This window comes from Ovis canadensis, chromosome 19, assembly GCF_042477335.2.
Source record: "Ovis canadensis isolate MfBH-ARS-UI-01 breed Bighorn chromosome 19, ARS-UI_OviCan_v2, whole genome shotgun sequence".
Classification (NCBI taxonomy): Eukaryota; Metazoa; Chordata; class Mammalia; order Artiodactyla; family Bovidae; genus Ovis; species Ovis canadensis.
Window position 1 is genome coordinate 29,811,372 of NC_091263.1, and position 20,062 is coordinate 29,831,433.

The 20,062-nt window shown below is 42.7% G+C and overlaps 1 protein-coding gene across 9 annotated transcripts in view; it reads left to right on the forward strand.

Moving 5' to 3' along the window:
• The first annotated feature begins 11,060 nt into the window (after positions 1-11,060).
• Positions 11,061-20,062, forward strand: part of SNRK (SNF related kinase) — a 68,431-nt gene continuing 59,429 nt past the window's right edge. Inside the window, exons 1-2 of one of the 9 annotated variants that reach the window (XM_069560735.1) lie at positions 11,217-11,337; positions 14,386-14,591. Coding sequence is in view for 1 of the 9 variants with exons in the window: in XM_069560733.1 (XP_069416834.1) it covers positions 11,248-11,337; positions 14,542-14,591 (140 nt within the window). In the remaining 8 variants the exon portion in view is untranslated. Of the gene's footprint in view, positions 11,468-14,385; positions 14,592-20,062 lie in introns of all 9 variants that reach the window. The other 8 variants (XM_069560733.1, XM_069560739.1, XM_069560740.1 and 5 more) reach the window with 8 other exon arrangements.

Below are 20,062 nucleotides of genomic sequence, written 5' to 3' on the forward strand. Positions count from 1 at the left end.
ACATTTGTGGGTCTGATTTTTAAAATATTTTTCATTTCTCCCCTGGGAAGGAATACTTGGTATACTCACTGGTCATTTCCCCTGACTATTCATGGTTGAAGGGCAGATGAGTAATTAATGAGAACCAGCTCAAGGAGGAGCGGTGGGTAAATTTCCTCACCGATAGTCTTGGTTTCCTCAAGGCTAATTAATAAGTCTCTTGTTAGATTTCATTTATTTATTTCAGCCATGTCACATGGCTTGTGGGATCTTAGTTCCCTGACCAGGGATGGATCCTGGGCCTTTGGCAGGAAAGGTGTGGAATCCTAACCACTGGACCGCCCAGCAATTCCTTGTATGAATCTATTTAGATGAAGCTGAAAAGGAGGAAACACTATGTTTCAAGAGTGGATATTCTTTGGAAAACACTGATGGGGAAGGGGCACAAGACGGCTTCAGAGATGCTGGTGGTGTTCTCTTCTATGATCTGGGTGTTGAAACTGTTGGTCACTTAACCAGTATTCATCCTTTTCTCCTACTGGAGCCCTGACATCCTTGTTGGGGCTGCGGTGACATGTGACAAGATGAAAACATTTCCTGACCTGCTTTGGAACTAGGACTGTTCACATGACATACTTTTGGCCAATGCAGTGTAAGTGAAGGTTGATGGGACTTCCAGGAAATCTCTTTCAGGTGGACAGGCTCTGTGGGTCCATGCATTTGACCTCTCCAAAGTGCACTGAGGTTATGGCGCCCTTGGCCTTATGTCTATTCAGTGGGGCCAGATAGCCATTCATGTGCTCTTCTGGTAGATTCCCCTGCATGTTGCCTGTTTTGGGGTTTGATTCACTCCTTCAACAGATAATTACTGAACACATACTACAGGCTGGGCATGTGCTGATCAGGATGGCTACCGATTCAGATATCCCAGGGCCAGGCATGCAATTGGAGATGTAGGCCTAGGGTGAAGGGTGAGGGCTGACAGACTGGAGGACCCAGACCTGGGCCAGCAAGGAGGATGGGGAGAGTCACTGATCTGCTCTTGCTGATCGTTTGACATGTGAGAAATTCAAATCTCAAATTGCAGAGTCTTCCCATTTTTTCAAGAGAAACCAGAAATCTTGATTTATTTCGATTTTTTTCAAAATTAACTCTGCCATGAGGCAGGTCTTCTATAGCAGAGGAAAACTGGATGAAGTTGGTGTATTCGTTTTCTATTGGTATGTAACAAATTACCAGAAACTTCACAGCTTAGAGCTCAAGACTTGTGTCAGTCAGAAGTCCAGGTAGACTTGACTGGGTTCTTGCCTTAGTGTCTCACAGGCTCAAATGAAGGTATCAGCTGGACAAGGCTCTTATCTACAGGCTCTGGGAATGTATCCACTTCCAAGTTCACTGAGGCCAAAGACAGGACAATGTACCACATGAGTGTAAACACAGAAATCAAATCCAGTAACAAAAAATGACCCAGTGAGATTTATCTTGGGAATTTGTTCAGTCGCTCAGTTGTGTCTGACTCTTTGCGATCCCATGGACTGTAGCACACCAGGCTTCCCTGACCTTTACCGTCTGTCAGAGCTTGCTCAAACTCATGTCCATTGAGTCAGTGATGCCATCCAACCATCTCATCCTCTGTCATCCCCTTCTCCTCCTGCCTTCAATCTTTTCCAGCATCAGGGACTTCTCTAATGAGTCAGCTCTATGCATCAGCTGGCCAAAGTATTGGGAGTTTCAGCTGGAGCAAAAGTCCTTCCAATGAATATTCAGGACTGATTTCCTTTAGGATTGACTGGTTTGAACTCCTTGCCGACCAGGGGACTCTCAAAAGTCTTCTGAAATATCACAGTTCAAAAGCATCAATTCTTTGGCGCTCAGCTTTCTTCACAGTCCAACTCTCACATCCATACATGACCACTGGAAAAACCATAGCTTTGACTAGATGGACCTTTGCTGGCAAAGTAATGTCTGTGCTTTTTAATATGCTGTCTAGGTTGGTCATAGCTTTTCTTCCAAGGAGCAAACATCTTTTAACCAGGTAGCATTAGCATCTGGAAAATTAAGGCAATATGTCATATTAATATAATAAAGGACAGAACATACTTGGTCATGTTAATATATGCAGAAAAAAGCAGTTGTCAGAATTCAACACTTATTCATGATAAAACTCTCAAACTTCAAATATAAGGGAATTTCTTCAGACAGGTAAAAAAGAGTCTAAGAAAAAACCTACAGCAAACTTCAGACTTAATAGCGATAAGACTAAAGGTGTCTTCCATAGGTGTAAGAAGAAAGCAAGGATGTCTATTCTCAATACTTTTGTTTAATAGCATACTGGATGTTCTAGCCCATCAAGAAGATAAGGAAAATAGATGAAAGGTATCCAGGTTGAAGATGAAGAAATATTACATAAAACTGTGTTTGTTTGCATATGATTTGATCCTGTATCTGGAAAATCCTAGTGAATCTTAAAAACCAATTAAAACTAATAAATGAGAATGTCAGAGGATACAAAAACCAGTATTTCTACATAGTGATAATGGACAATCTAAGAATGAAATGAAGAACAATGCCATTTACAATATAGCACACTTAAAGGAATAAAATACTTAACAGAAATATAACAAAAGATGTGTGAGAGCCAAAGATTGTAAAACACTGCTCACTAAACTTTAAAAGATCTAAATGAGATATATACCATTTTCATGAATTGAAAGAGTCACTACTGTTAAAATGGCAGCTCTCCCCAAACTGAAATTATATACAATTCAAATCAAAGTTGAAAACCAGTTTTTTGGTGGTGGAAATTGACAAGCTGACCGTAAGATTTATATGGAAATGCCATACATCAGAATAGCAAAACAATTTTGAAAATCAACAACACAGTTGGGCTACTGTTTTACTCATTTTCAAAACTTATTATAAAATAATAGTTGCCAAGACTGTGTTACAATGGTGTAATGATAGATATGTATCAGTGGAAATCAATAGAAAGTCTAGAAAATCCTTATGTTTGTGGTAAATTGATTTTCAACAAAAGTGCCAAGGGAATTCAACTAGGAAAAGATATTCTTTTTAACAAATTGTTTGGGGACAATTGGCTATCCATATGCGAAAAGATAAATTTAAAAATTTATATCATGTGTAAAAATTAATTCAAAATAAATTACAGATTAAGTGTTAAATTGAAAACTATAAAACCTGAAAAACCCACAGAAAAAAAATCTTAGTGACTTTGATTTCTTAGATATGATACCAAAAACAATTCATAAAAGAAAAATTTTCTAAATTGTAATTCATTGAAATAAAAAATCTTGGCACTTCCAAAGATATCATTTAAAAGAAGAAAATACATGCCACAGCCTGGGAGAAAATATTTGCAAATCATATATCTTGTTAAGGACCTGTATCTGAAATAGATAAAAAAATTCTTATAACTCAATAAGCCAAGTGACCCAGTTAAAAATTGGCAACAGTTTTGAATGGATACTTCACCAAAGAAGATATTTGTGTGGCTAAAAATAATGTTAAAAGATGATCAACATCACTAGTCATTAGGGAAATGCAAATCAGAATCACAGGAGATACCACTATACATTTATTAGAATAAAGATCATCTGAAAGTCTAATGATGCCAAGTGTTGGTACAGATGAGGAGAAATAAGAACCCTCATACATTGCTGCTGGGAATGTAAAATGTGGTACAGTCACTTCAGAAAACAATTTGTTAGTTCCTTATAATGTTAAACATAACAGTTACAATGTAACTCAACAATTTCATCTTGCAGTACCCTAGAAAAATGATAGCATATCCCGGTTAAGAGTTTATGTAAATATTCACAACAACATTATCCATAATAGCAAAAATCTGAAAATAAATGAAATGTTCATCACCTGGTAAATGGATAAAGAAGATCTAGTATATATAATAGAATACTACTCAGCAGTAAAAAAAAAAAAAGGAACTAACTGTTTATATAGCTACAACATAGATAAACGTTATGCTCCATGAAAGAAGCCAGACACAAAAGACTGAGATTTCATTTAAGTGACTCTGTAGAAAAGGCAAATCTGTAAGGATGGAAAACAAGTCATTGGTGGCCAAGAGATGGAAATTGGATTGTGACTGACTGCACGTGGAGAGAGAAAGCTTTTGGGGAGTGATGGAAGTATTGGGGTGAGAGAGTCAATTCCTAGGTAGGTTGATAAGAAGTCCAGGGTCCCCAAGGAGGAGAAAGGGGTCTGGAGCCCTAGAGAAGGAGAAAGAGGTCTGGGGCATCAAGGGGAAGGGGACATCTTTTTTTTCTACATTGCTTTGTCTTAGTCAATATAACAGTGTGTCTTGCTCAAAGACATGTTCCTCCTTAAGAAGAACCTTCTGACGAATCTTGTTATGTTGAGGTGTATTGTGGGAGTGTGTCTGGTAAGACCCTTCTATTGTTAGTTCTAATCTTGTTAATTTAAGGTGTATGTTGTGGGAGTGGGTCTGGTGAAAGTATATAAGGCCTCACTAAGACTAGTGAGTGGGCGCACTCTCTGTCCCCCTGCTGATGTCTATGTCAGAAGCTTTGTTTGTCCCCTTTTATACTCTAATATAACTCTGCTACATAAAAGCTCTTGAGTGATCAAGTCTGGTCCCTGGTCCGGAAGCTACATCTTCTTCGGAGATCATGAATCTAATGTCGTTCACCGTAAGCTATCAGGGGCAGATCAGGTGATACTTTCCTAACTTTTTAAATTTACTAAAAACCATTGAATTACCTGGAGGAGGAAATGGCAACCCACTCCAGTATTCTTGCCTGAAGAATCCCGTGGACAAAGGAGTCTGCTGGGCTATCGTCTACGGGATTGCAACACTTTGGATACAACTGAGCAACTGTAAAGCTCAAAATTCTCCAAGTCAGGTTTCAATAGTATGCAAACCGTGAACTTCCAGATGTTTGTACAAGCTGGAAAAGGCAGAGGAACCAGAAATCAAATTGCCAACACCCACTGGATCATCGAAAAAGCAAGAGAATTCCAGAAAAACATCTACTTCTGCTTTATTGACTATGCCAGAGCCTTTGACTGTGTGGATCACAGCAAACTATGGAAAATTCTTCAAGAGATGGGAGTCCCAGACCACCTGACCTGCCTCCTGAGAAATCTGTATGCAGGTCAAGAAGCAACAGTTAGAACTGGACATGGAACAACAGACTGGTTCCAAATCGGGAAAGGAGTACATCAAGGCCATATATTGTCACCCTGCTTATTTAACTTATATGCAGAGTACATCCTGAAAAACACTGGGCTGGCTGAAGCACAAGCTGGAATCAAGATTTCTGGGAGAAATGTCGATAACCTCAGATATGCAGGTGACACCACCTTTATGGCAGAAGGCAAAGAAAAACTCTTGATGAAAATGAGAGGAGAGTGAAAAAGTTGGCTTAAACCTTAACATTCAGAAAACGAAGATCGTGGCATCCGGTCCCATCAATTCATGGCAAATAGATGGGGAAATAATGGAAACAGTGACAGATTTTTATTTCCTTGGGCTCCAAAATCACGGCAGATGGTGATTGCAGCCATAAAGTTAAAAGATGCATGCTCCTTGGAAGAAAAGTTATGACCAAGCTAGACAGCGTATTAAAAAGCAGAAACATTACTTTGCCAACAAAGGTCCATCTAGTCAAAGCTATGGTTTTTCCAGTGGTCATGTATGGATGTGAGAGTTGGACCATAAAGAGAGTTGAGTGCCAAAGAATTGATACTTTTGAACTGTGGTGTTGGAGAACACTCTTGAGAGTCCCTTGTACTGCAAGGAGATCCAACCAGTCCATTCTAAAGGAAATCAGTCCTGAATATTCACTGGAAGGACTGATGTTGAAGCTGAAACTCCAATACTTTGGCCACATGATGCGAAGAACTGACTCATTGGAAAAGACACTGATGCTGGGAAAGATTGAAGGTGGTAGAAGGGGATGACAGAGGATGAGATGGTTGGATGGCATCACCAACGCAATGGACATGAGATTGAGGAGGCTCCAGGAGTTGGTGATGGACAGGGAAGCCTGGTGTGCTGCAGTCCATGGGGTCACAAAGAGTTGGACATAACTGAGCAACTGAACTGAACTGAGCAACTGAGCACACAAACACACACATTGAATAATCATGTATTAATGGTGAAGTTTATGGTATGCAGATCATACTAGAGTAAAACTATTTAAAAAATTAAATCTTCCAATTTTAAAATGTTTTTGGGAATTCCTCAGTGGTCCAGTAGTTAAGGCTTTGTGGTTTCACTGCTAATGGCCTGGGTTCAATTCTTGGTTGGGGAACCAAGATCCCACAAGCCACAAGATATAGCCCCCCACACAAAAAAACAAAAACAATGTTCTGAAAAAAAAAATGCCCCAAGTTTAAGCCCTTGGGCTGCCTACTTGCTACATTAGTGCTAAGCTGCATGAATAGAAATTTGAATAAAATAAAGTCCTTGTCCTCCAGGAGTTTAAGATCCAAAGGGAGAAAATGGAACAATTAACAGTTATGAAACCTATAATAAATATTCATGTGCAAGGAGGTATGGGTTCAGAGAAGGCCTGGCTCTGACTGGACAGGATTGGGGGTGCCACAGATGAGCCTGGACACTTGAGGTTTTGAAAGGTAAGTAGGAATTCAGGAGATTGCCAGGTATAGGGAGTGGATAAAATGGGTGGGTGACATTTCCAGGTAGAAGGAACAGAATAGGCAAAGGCTTGGAGGTATGAAAAAGAAATTCCCTTTTGAAAACTGGGAAGGTCGCAGATACAGTTTACTTGGAGATAAAGAGCAGGAAAGGAAGGCAGGGGCCAGAACATGAAGGGTTTGGCAGGCAGTGTTAAAAGTCTTTGGACAAAAGATTAAGCATTAAGAATTTATTTGTTGGAGGAATATGGGCATCCTTCCTGTGGCCTGAATTAAACTGTATCTTGGCAACACCATATTGCACTAATTAAAAAAAAATCCACTAATATACTACTTACCATGTGCCAACACTATTTTAATACTTCCCTGGTGGCTCAGACAGTAAAAGAATCTGCCTGCAATGCAGGAGACCTGGGTTTGATCCCTGGGTTGGGAAGATCCTCTAGTATTCTTGCTTGGAGAATTCCATGGAGAGAGGAACCTGGTGGGCTACAGTCTATGATATCTCAAAGAGTTGGACATGACTTGGCAACTAATACACATAAACCCCCTTCAGTTCAGTTCAGTCGCTCAGTCGTGTCTGACTCTTTGCGACCCCATGAATCGCAGCACGCCAGGCCTCCCTGCCCATCATCATCTCCTGGAGTTCACTCAGACTCATGTCCATCGAGTCCGTGATGCCATCCAGCCATCTCATCCTCTGTCGTCCCCTTCTCCTGCCCCCAATCCCTCCCAGCATCAGAGTCTTTTCCAATGAGTCAACTCTTCGCATGAGGTGGCCACAGTACTGGAGTTTCAGCTTTAGCATCATTCCTTCCAAAGAAATCCCAGGGCTAATCTCCTTTAGGATGGACTGGTTGGATCTCCTTGCAGTCCAAGGGACTCTCGAGTCTTCTCCAACACCACAGTTCAAAAGCATCAATTCTTTGGCGCTCAGCTTTCTTCACAGTCCAACTCTCGCATCCATACATGACCACTGGAAAAACCATAGCCTTGACTAGACGGACCTTAAGTCGGCAAAGTAATGTCTCTGCTGTTGAATATGCTATCTAGGTTGGTCATAACTTTTCTTCCCATCTATAGTGGTTCTCAGACTCACCTGTGTCAGATTCACTTGGAAGTCTTCTTAAAACAGAGAAACCACCAAGTTTCTAATTTAGGAGGTCTGGAGTAGAGCTGGAAAATTTGCATTTCAGTCTAGTTCCCCGGAGAAGCTGCTGCTGCTGGTCCAGGAGGCACACTTGGAGAACAGCTGCCTTACACACACCTTATAAGAAAGGTATCATTATCACCATCATCTTTCCCATTTTATAGAGGAAACAGATGGAAAGTTAAGCAGTCTGCCCACAAGGGTACGTAAGTCTTAGAGGTGGGGCAGGTGGTCAGTGCCAGGCAGTGTCTGCCGTGTTTCCCAGTTCACAGGTTGCAAAGAAGCAGAGTTAAGGGCTGGCATTTTCAGTCCTTCCTTGCAACTGTTAAGAATATATTACACATGCGCATACACACACACACACATGCACACACATGCACAGGCCTTAACAAACATCTGAGCTAAAAGAATTAGGGATGCTAATGGATGCCAAGTGGGTAGTGAGGGAAACTCTTTGAGAAACTCTTCAGGCCATTCCAGTGAAGTATTAATTTTGGTCCTACTGGAATGAAGCCAGGATTCAGACATGTACAAGTATCAATGTATAAAATGACTAATTAAATATGCAAAAGGAAATTATAAAATTAAATGTCACAACTCAAAACTGAGCCATACGTGAATCCTCAGTCTCTGTTTTCAGTATATTTGAAATGCTTCTATATTATGAAAATTAACAATATCTAGAAATAGTATAACCTTGTTATACATGCTGCTTTAGGGGGGTAGTCCCAAGATGAAAATGGCAGTTTTTTCATCAATTGGCTTGCTTTTCACATCTTAACCTAATTTGTAGCATCTCCCTGGTTGTCTTCCAATAAACAGCAACTTCCCTAAATCAGCGGCATTATGTTATTTCGGAGATCTGAATCACGGAGAGTGTAATCCAAGCCCGCATGCTCCATCTTGTCATTTGTGCGGAGTGCTGTATATCTAATTAAAGCTTCTTACAGGTCCATAAAAAGACCTAACATTAAAAAAGCAGTCTGGGTTAGAGAAAACCCCAGGGCAGACTGAAGAAGGGGGTTCTCATTAACAATGAACACATTTGCTTAAATTCAAAGTTAAGTAATCATATATTAATTTATACTTGAATATTTAAAAATATTGCCTAAGCATAATCAGCTCATGCTACCACATTGATGGTGTGGAACTGAAAATGGGTCATGTTCTTGCCAGCAGCACTCCAGCTTCCTAAGAAACACCGGAGATGAATAAATGATTCACCACATGGCCAGGACTGCAGCCCTTTCTCTGGAAGAGAATTCAAGCCCACTTTATTTAAACAAAGGTATTATTCCTTTTTATTTATTGTTTTTCTATTCTTGTGTTGCATTTTCTGTATAGAATTTATTCAAAACCTGAGTTACATATTTTTCAAGGGCTTATCTATTAAGATGTTGTTTTGTGATGACTGTTCTATTTCAGGGGCTACACACCTGGTGGTGGAGGTCTTCAACCACTGGAATTCCCTTGGGGACCATTAGAATGGTATTTTTTCCCCTTTACTTGGCTATGGGGTTCCCTGAATAGTGATACCTCCCTAAGGAGAAAAGTGCAAGGCCTCGCCACTGTTTTCCAGCAACAAAGGAATGAATTCCACAAGCTCCTGCTGAACATACTGCTAGAGTTAGAATGTGTGTCAAAGTGAGATGATTCTTTGAAGGTCTTTGTAAGCCAGTGTTATCCTAAGGTTGGGGCCTCGACTCAGCCCTGAGGGGCAGAGGCCCATAGCCCAAGGCTTTTCCGGAACAGCCAGTGACATCACCCCATGCCAGAGTGTTAGGGTAACTTGGAGTCCTCCTTTAACCGTGCCCCCCCCCCCCACTTTAAAAAAATATAATAAGCCTTTATTAGATACCTTTTATAGCAAGACTGTTCTAATTTTATTTTTGCTTTTTTTTTTTAAAGAATTGGAGTATAGTTGCTTTACAGTGTTGTGTTTCTGCTATACAGCAAAGTTAATCAGCTATATTTATACATATATTCCCTCTTTTTGGATTTCCTTCACATTTATGTCATCACAGAGCAGAGTCCGTTCCACTCTGTGTAACCCCATGGACTGTAGCCCTCCAAGCTCCTCTGTCCATGGGATTCTACAGGCAAGGGTACTGGAGTGGGTTGCCATTCCTTTCTCCCTTCCTGACCCAGGGATCGAACCTGCATCTCTTCCTGGACTGCATCTCCTGCGTTGGCAGGCGGGTTCTTTAGCACTAGTGCCACCTGGGAAGCCCCCCTTAACTTCCATTATTACCCTGAGTGTTTGTACCTCCCAACAATCCACTCTTGCTTTCCAGTCATCTTCAGACATGCAAAGTAGATGCCCAGGAGACAGTCTGAAAAAAACAGGCTTCTGACGTTTGCAGCTCAGCAGAGACAATTGCTCAAGCCATCTAGATTTCTTTTTTCCCTCCAGTCGATCTAATCACATTTGGAGCATCTAAGCAGCGCACCCCCTCCCCTGCCTTCCACGCGGCAGTTTGTGCCCTTTTTTGCTAGGGGTCCTCTCTTGGGGGAGGGGTGGAGGGCTGGGAGAAACCGAAATGGAAGAGCAAGTTGGAGAATCTGGCTTCTGGCGTGTCACTTATTTCCAGAAAGCAAGGGCAGCTGATCTCCATGGCGCGCCAGGCTTCCAAGGATGGTAGATGGGAGCGCCTGCCCCTCTCTCTCACCCTCCCAGACTCTACACTCTGGCCGTCGCTAAGCTCCATTTGGGAGCCTCCTGCCTGGTGACCATGGCGCTGAACCATCCGGGGCACGGTTCATGCCTGGCATGTTCTGAGTCCCTGACTTGACATGCTTTAATACTTCTCACGACCTTTCGCCTTTTCACGCTTTTCCAGAGGAGGCAGCCTGGCCAGGCAAGGGTCTCCTGCTGACTTTTAAAGCCAGCGCTGTGTTCAGATGCTGGGCTTTTCTCTTTTTTAAAAATAGCACAAAATCAACACAATTCCTTCTAATTGGGTTCCCAGAGAGAAGTAACTGTAGAGAAAAAAAATATGTACGTGTATTCGTGAACGTATATTTTTTTCCCGCTCTTTGTTTAAACCTGGGCCGGGGATGTTGGTGAACCTTTAGAAGGGTGAAGTGCCTGGTGCCCTCAGACCCCCGCCCCAAGACGCAGAGTCCCGTGAGGACCCGGTCCTTTCCCTCCGATTTCCGCCACGGCTCGGCTACTTTTCTGGGCCATTGTCCCGTGTCCCTAGTGCTTCCTCCTTCATCAGCTTGGTCTTGCTCGGGCGCCTCGCCCGCTTCCTACCGCCAGCAGCAGCCCAGACTCGCTGGGGTCGAGGCGCTGCCAGGATGCCCTGCAGCAGCTCGCGCGCCGAAGCCCGCAGGTGCGCCCCGCCCCGCCCTCGCCGCGGCCCCTCCCCGGCGCCTGCGTCACAATGACGCGCGTCCCGCGCAGGCGCGTCTCGGTCCTCCACCCCCTCCCCGCGGCCGGCTGCCCGCTTGGTATTATGATTAGTGCTGGGTGCGGGGATTCGGCGGCCGGGAGGGAGTTGTCGGCGCCGCGGCCGCTGCGGACGGAAGCCCGCCTGCTTGCTGAGGTAGGGGCGAGCGCGCAGTGCACCCGGGAGCGGCGGCCGTGGGCGGGGGACTGGCTGGCCTCCGCCGCCGAGTGGCCTCAGCGGTTGCCGGGCTGGGCGGCGGGGCTGGGGCGCCCGCCGCAGGCGGAAAGTAAGTTGCGCGCTCCGCGCTCCCCGCGTCGCGGGCCGGGGAGGACGCGGGCCCTGGGCTGCGGCGGCCCAGACTCCGCGCGGCGGCGGTGCGGCCTGATGGCCTGGCGGCAGGCAGCGGGCGGCGGCGGGGCCCGCACGGGAGCGGGCATTGCGGCGGCCGGCCACGGGCGCCCCGAGGCCCTGCCCTTGCGGCCGCGGCGGGATTGCGGCACCTCGGGAGGCGCCCGCATCCCCGCGCCCCGCCCCGGAGCGGGCCGAGTGCGGCGCCCGCGGATCCCCGCGCCCAGGTTCTCTTGTACGGTGTTTTATTCACTAAAGGTGTTTTCCTTCTTCAAAAGAATCTGGAGATCTGGCGCAGCAAGGGGATTTCTTGCTAAAACTGCAGCCGTACAATAGAATGGGGATATTGTTGTCTGTAGAGAAAGGGCATCGGGGTAAGGAAGGAGGAGCAGTGCCGTTCCCGAGGGACAGCTAGAATTTTTTCAGATTGGAAAACCTCCGTTCTTTTCCATAGTCATCGCCTGTTGATTCCTTTCTGGACCGTTTTACAAAACCCTTCCTTCCGTTTGCTTGGACTTGGGATTCAGGAAAGTGACAGCCTTTTATCCTGAGTAGGGTTCCTGGAGCTGTGCTGTTCTTAACACTTGGGTCAGGTAAAATTCTGTAGCTGTATAGTGAGTTCGGTTCAAGTCCAGTATTTGGAGGGGGTGAGGGGGCATTTAGCAGTAGGGTTCTTCAGCTTCTGGACGTCTAAGGGTATAGGATTTTTCACACTATCTAGTTACTTCCCCCCATTCCATTTAATTGAGTACATTGTCACAATTTTAGGAGCAGGTGGTAAAGCTGACTTAATGCGTTTCACGTTTTATGGTGAAAGGTGAAGCGTGGCTAGCAGGTAATAGAACTGCAAATGTTTCGCGTCTTGATCAGATTCCACCTGATTTCTATCAAACACCAGATGCCTCAGTTTGGGTTCCGTGTGTGGGGTTGAGGCGCTAGTCCCAAATCAGTCTAATTTATCAGAATGTGTATCAGTGTACTTTAAAGCCTGAGGTTGTCAAGGCTTATGTAATCAGTTTGTTAATTTATAATCTTGTTACATTGCTCTCCAGATTTATAAAATCATTCCCTTAAGGAAATCTGTCCTCAACGTCTGCTTAAATATTTTTCTTGGAATTGGATTCCTGAAGAGGAATGTACTGTGCTAATGGTGATTAAAGCAAACTAATTAGACAAGTTTCTTAAAAAAAAAAAAATCACGTTGGTTCTTTTATTCGACCAATTGTTTCTAGTAGGAAAACAGATGACATTCCCATTCTACAGAACTAAAAATGAGAGAAATGACATTGTCAAGGTCACTTATTGAGGCAAGTCACTTACTGAAGCAGTATACTAATTGAAAGCCAGGTGCATTGAGTTAACTTTTCTCATTTCTCCATCTTTAAGGTTTTCCTGGCAGGGAACTTTGCCACCTTTCTATTTTTTTTTTTTAATTTGCATTAAAAAAAATCGTTTTCTTTAGTATAGAAAAGTTACTTTCTGTGTATTTTTTTTTCTCTCTGCTCTTCTGAGTAAGTTTTTCTGTATTATTGCAGTAAGAGCCATTTGTAGAAAACATACAAGGACTGAGAAGTTACATAATTTTTATTTCTAGAACAGAAGTATACATTGGGCCGTTAAGGTTCAGATGTAATCCCATAATCCTAAAATGAAGGCTTTTGAATGTCCGTATTAAAATTGAAGGGCTTTCAGATGTTTTTACTGGTTGCAGGAAATATTGTGTTAAACTTTACTATGGGTGTTTCATATAGAAAGTGAAACTGAATAGAAGGAAAAAAAAACTATTTTGGAAGCTATTGAGCAGCCCAGGTTCTAAGCATTGGTATAAATCAGGCTTGGTTGGTTCTCTGAAGCAGGTTTTCTGAGCCTAAGAATTCATTACACTGCCCACTCCAGTGTTCTTGCCTGGAGAATCCCAGGGACAGGGGAGCCTGGTGGGCTGCCATTTATGGGGTCACACAGAGTCGGACACGACTGAAACGACTTAGCAGCAGCAGCAGCCCAGGAAAAAGGTGCATTTTCCACATCAGAATTTTAGGAATTAAAAACATAGATGAGAAACTCTAAAGAATTGATTTTACTGCATGCCAGCTGTTGGCTTAACCACCAAAATTTAGAGTTTCTTTATAGCCAAGATGCTGTTAAAAGAAAACTAATTATTCAGAATATAGATACTTCCCAGTGTGTATGTGTCTATGCAAGTCTATTCTTAGAGCAATTTAGGTGGAAGAATTGAGTGGTTTGTAGCAGTTTTGAAGGTAAACTAAACTTACGATCATTTATTCATGAAGCCTTTGTCTACTTTGGGTGCCCTGGGTTAGAGTGTGGCAATAGAAAAGTGAATAAAAATAAGTTCCTGTCCTTCAGGCTATTGTGAATTATATTTACACTGAGACAGTGTATCAAAACAATGACAGTAGTATCAAATGCTGTGATGAGGTATAGGGAAAACCCCTGGGCAATTTGACTGGGGAATGCCTCACAGAAGGCAGTGGTTGAACCAGTGTTGGACAGGTAGAGTTCCCGGGCAGAGAAGAGGGGAAAGGGCTCCAAGGGTTTAGGGAGGTTGAAAAGACAAGGTCAGATGGTGGAGGAAGAATTTAGATCCAAGTGGGTGAAAGGAAGCTGAGGAGGTAGAGACAGCGCAGCTGTTTTTGTTTTTTTTAAGGCTGTGGAAAGGAAGGGGGCAAAGAAGGGCAGTAGGTTTGGGGTGGAAGGGGAGGACATGTTTGGGTATTTTGTTTTAGTTTGGGAAGGGCCAATATAAAACCTCTCAGATTTAATGACCTCACGAGTGAGCGCCGGAAATGTGTTGTCTGGTCTGGATAATCTGGAGCTGCGTTATTCTCACTGCAGATCATTTCCTCATCTTGTTTTCCTGTATATCTGCTTTGGGTTGAGGCCTTCCATCCCATGGGAAACCATTTCTTGCTGGTGGAAGGGGAGGAACCTGACTAAAGAGGATTCTGCTCTGCCTTCCCTGAATGTTTATTTCTCTGCGGTTACTTCCAGAGCCTTCTGAGATTCTCCTTTGGCACCTCCAGCGTTTGGCCTCTGCTCAGGTAGGCTCTTTCCTAACCACGCAGGCCTCTCTCCCTCTCCTTACTGGTTGTGTCCTCTTCCCCAGACCCCTGCCCTGTGACTGCAGCAGTTGCTTCAGAGTTGGAGGGCGCTGGCTGCCCATGCACCATGTTGCTTTCAGTTCTGGAGTGTCTCCAGGCTCAGAGCAAGATTGGTGGGAGGGGTGTCTGTCTGAATGTCCAAACATGCAACCCCTCAACTACACGTGGGCCTGAAATGTGATGGAAGTTATGAAATCAGTGCTCCAGAAACGTAGGTTACAGGACATGTAACTGGTCAAATCATAGCCTCACTGGCCTCAGTTTCTCAGTTATTGTCATGCAGTTACCTGTCTCATACCCAGAAGACTGTCAGCTCCTTGGAGGCAGAGATGCCTCTTCTTTGATTGCTGTATCCCCAGACCAGTGTTAGGCCTCATACGTAGTCAGTGTACCCAAGAAATGTCCTGGTGAAGAAATGTGAAAAATCTGAACCGTCGTTCGCTGCCCCTTAATGGATACCATACCTGTTGTATCCAAATGGGTTGGATAGAAATTGCTTCCCATTCATAGAATCCCAGAGCTAGAGGCAGATCTTCGCTCTAGAACAGCAAGCGGTAGATGCTCAGGAAATGTTTGTTGCCGTTCTGTATTCCTGGTGAGTCAGTGCCCCACCTGCTAGCATTCTCCACTAGAGTCATTCCAGGTTCCCATCGTTGCTTTGCCCCCTGTGCATTGAGTTTGTGGATTCTACTTCCTAAGCGCGTCTCCTCCATTAGATCCTCCTCATCACTGCCCAGATTCAGGCTGCCCTCACTTTTAGGTCTTCAGTCACTTTTCTGGAGACACTTTTCACTAGTCTCCTCGCCTGTGTTCAGGCTCTAGTCTTGCCCTTCCAGTCTGATCTTCACTTTGCTGCCAGAGTGGTTTGTTCAGCTGTCATCTCTGATTGCCATTCCCCTGCTCAGGGTTCTTCCTTGGCTTCTTAGTGCCAGCTTTCATTTGTTCATTTAATAAAGTGTATCTATATATTTCAGGCAGATGCTATACTCGGCGGGCCCAGGGATGCAGAGCTGAATAAAGCAGACATGTGTCTTAGGCGGGCTGAATTTATCGTGTACTCTAGTGGGGGTTACAGATTATTAATCACATAATCACAGAAATAATTCTGTAGCCGCTGCTGTGACACAGGCCGTGATGGAAGCGGGCATAGTGCTGTGAGAGGGCATAGGAGCTGGTGTGCAGGGGCATCGGAGGGCAGGGGGAAGCAGTGGTCTGGATGGTGGGCTTTGTGCTGGCCCTGAGGCATGGCTGGCCAGATGTGAGCAGCGTCTGCTCCTGTGCATGGGACACAGGACCTTCGGGAGTCCGGTCCTTCCCTGCCTGTCTCTCCCCTTGTCTCACAGCCTGTGCTCTCTGTGTGTTTCTGGCCCAGTCCCACTAAGGCCACTTTTCCACCTCAGCCAATTTCAGTTCTTAGCTTAAACAAAATAATTTCTCTGAGGTGCCGCCTGTGAACTCCCAAAGGCAGATTGAGGGGAAAGAACACCTCTTCCAGCTTTCGTGTCCCCGTGAGAGGTGTAAACAGTGTAGGGCAGTGGCCTTCCTGTTATATCCAGTACAGGCCTTGAGGGGGTGGTGTTTTGGGCCAGAGAAGGGTGAGGATAAGGATGTCAGAGTAAGATGGGGAACTAAGTATACAACTCCTCTCAGATGTCAAACTCTCTGAAAGGGAAGCCAGTTGGTGAAAAGCTGGGGAAAAAAAATCTGGGGTGATTTTAATCCCACTGACACATTGCTAATGTGTACTGTCGCCTTTTGCCTTCGTAATTATCCCAGGTGGTGCTTATCTTTGTGTTATAGACAAAGACATGCCTGTTGACAGAAGTGGGGTATCTGCTTGGGTTCCAAGTGCTATGGTACTTGTTTATGCTATGATGCTGCTCCTCATATTTGCTGAGTAAATGAATTTTGATAATTTTTAATGTGCACCTCTGTGGTTTAGACAACGAGAAAATTTGGCTCTGTGTCACTTTGAAATGTGACGCTTAGGTTGCTGTCCCAGCTCTTCTCTGATGGTCCCACCCCTTCTGTGTACAGACATATCTCTTAGGTCATTATATTGTCTTCATATTGCATAGATAGGGAAAATGTTTAAAATAGTATATCTCAGTGGGTTTAATATTTAGACACGTTGGTTCTTTTGTATTAAGGAGAGTATATTTTAGGTAATGTAGGTTTCACTCAGACAGTATAATGTATGTAGGTAAAGTTCATTTTAGATCTAGGACACTATACTAACAAATATTCATTGGATAAATTATGAAGCTTAGAGTGTGCCATATTTATGGGTCTCTTAAATAGTCCAAATATTACACAGTAACTTTTAAAATAGTGGACAAGAGTTAAGTGATTGAATTTAAAAGTTCTGCTTTTGCGTTCTCTCTCATTTTCTGCAGGTTAAACAATTCTCTCTTTATTGGTATAAAGTATTCGGAGTACTATGGAAGACATGTAGAATGACAACACTCAGTCTAGTGTTTCAAGACATGATCTGATCCTTTGTTCTCCTCTTTTATGAGTATTTGCTAATCCTCTTGTGAAGGAAAGTGCTTTGTTAGAAACAAATGGAGAGAATGTAATTTGCAAAGTACATTATAATTGCAGTTTGGGTAAGGATAAATTTTTTAAAGCAGAAAATAGAACCTTCTTAAACTGTGCTTAAATGATTTGCTTGGTGTTGACTGTTCTGTGCCATTGGGGAGAAATCTTGCCATAACAAAACTGTATACAAACTCTAAAGAGGGAAGTTTTTTCCAAGGGGCCATTGCATTTTTAGATGACCAGTAATTCTCAGTCTGTCTTTTGAATGGTTATTTGCTTGTTGTTTCCTTTCTCAAAGTGTAGTTTCTAAACATTTCAAAAGGTTTTTAGTGGAACTGTTTGTTACTAATGTTTATTAGGTGAGTCCTTGGTGTCACTCTTGTTAGTTGGTGGCTGGATCAGGCAACTTGCACGGTGTGTCAGAGTTGGAGGAAAAACAGAATTGTCAGAATTGATTTATTTTAGTGCTGTTGTTTTCCTGGGAATTAGAAAGGCCCAGATCAAAGTGGGGAGGGCATTGTGTTATTGCAGGAAAAAATACAGGGCTCAGGAGTCAGCTCAGGCGGCCCTTAACTGGACGTAGGACTGCGGCATAGAAAGAATTTATCCGGCTTGGGCTTCCTTTCTGTTCTGTAACATGGGTGTGATACTTCCATTACATTTCTGATGGTAGGGAATAAACTATAGAACAGATGTAAAGAATTCAGTGCATGCGTAGATTCCCAGTAGTTAAATTGTTTATTTTTTTTTAAATTGTTTAGTCTTTGAAACCTGCATTAAAACAAAAGTAAACTTCTCAAATGGGCAGTTGTGGCAGTGAAAGATATTTTTGAAACTTGAAATGAGACAATGAAAAGAAATGTCAACTGTGGTTTTGCTATAAGACTCATTTCTATATAAACCTGTAACCTGTTTAGTTATAAGTTAGTAGGTTTTGAGGAAAGTAGTATGGGTAATAATGAGAGAATCCAGTAAGTCAAAACAAAAATCGATATTTTATGGAATCTTGAGGTGAACAGTGAACTTTTATAATTGGTTTAAATTTATTCTTCTGTTGCTTTCATGTTAAAAACCTAGAGTTTTCCTTTCTTTTGAGGCCTCGCATCAGCTGTGTGATGTGAAGCCGCTTCTGTGCATTTTTACCTCTTTGATGACACTTGAATTAATCTAAAGTACAGGTGGAAGGGACTGTGGTGAATTTAGTCTAGCAAGTTTCCCATTGATGTTGAGAGACTGAGAGTTCATCACATTTCCCTGAATGGTGAAGTGCTAGGTAGTCTTCAGGATCAGCCTTCCTAACCCTATTATATTTATAATCTCACTTCTGCCCAGTGGCCTGACTTCACCCACCCCGCCATGTGTACTCTGCTGTCGATTTCTCCTGTTTCCAGAAGGGGTGTCCCACTGCTCCTGGTGAGGGCTAAGGCCTGGTCTGTGTGCTGCCCCATCCTTGGGGGTCCTGCCTTTAGTATCCTTTGCTCTTCCTTTGACATAACTTGCCCAGGTTTTCTTAGGCACCAAGTTGTGTCCAACTCTTTGCGACCCCATGGACTGCAGCACACCAGGCTTCCCTGTCCATACTGCCTCCCTCAGTTTGCTCAAACTCATGTCTGTTGAGATGGTGATGCCATCCAACCATCTCATATAATTAATTATCTTTTTATGTGTAGGTAACTTATTTGTAAGATCCTAAAGGACTGGGGGACTGTTTCCCTCCACAGTTTATCCCCCACAATTAGGGCTGAAATACTTGCTAATAAAAACTAGACTCAGTGTTCCTTTCATAGCCTGAAGGAATTGCATACTTTGTCCCTCAAAGGAGGCAGAATATTTCATTGAGTATGTCTGTTCATTAAGATTATATAAATATATATATTTCAGGGAAATTGGTTTATTTCATTGGTTGTCAATTGAAAAGAAAATTGAATGAATAATTATGTACAGAAATTCAAAATTTTAGTAACCTCTGCCTTTCCTAGATTATAAAGGCAGCACATATTCGCTGCTAAAAATTTGAAAAGAACAGAAAAGTATAAAGAGAAAAAAAATCTGTAATTTAACCCTTTTTATAAAGTGTGTATGCAGGCAGATTATATGTTTTAAAAAAATTGGAGATCCCGTGCCATGATTTTTTTACTTAACATTTTATTGTGAAAATTTCCCATGAGACTGAATAGATTCAAAATATAGCAGCAGAGTGTTGTGTTAGCTGTACCATTTTCTTATTGTAGACTTTTTGGTTATTTCTGATCTTTTTTTTTTTTTTCATATATAAATGTTCCTGAACATTGTGACTAAATATTTGTCTATTTCTTTAAGACATACGTCTATTAGTAAGATTATTAAATCAAGGATATTAATTATTTTAAGGCTTTTAATACCGGTATTGCCAAATTGCTTTTCAGAATAGTAATCTGTGGTGCCAGCAGTATGAGAAAATTCCCAAATGCTTCTGCCTTTTAAGTCAAAATCAGTGAAACATTAGGTGCTGATATTTTTGTTCATGGATTATTATTTTTTTTTCTTTTCTAACATTCTTTTTTGAGCACTTTTTCATGACCATCCTTGTCACAGCATCAGCAGGGGGTATAAAAAAGATGATATGGAGTTAAAATGAATTTTGACAGTATTAATAAAAGCTCTGGAAGAGAGATTTAGATTAAATTTTTAAATGCTCCATAGATTCCACCTTACATTCTATTTTCCTGGCAAAGGAGCAATTGTGGGTTGGCTTTATTTATTTTGGAGTAATTTCTGGACGCTAACTTGTGCTTAAATCATTATTTATTATGTGGGCACTTTATACCAGGGCTGTCACCATACTAATTTTTAAAGACTCATTTACCCTCAGGTAGAAATGGTGACATGCC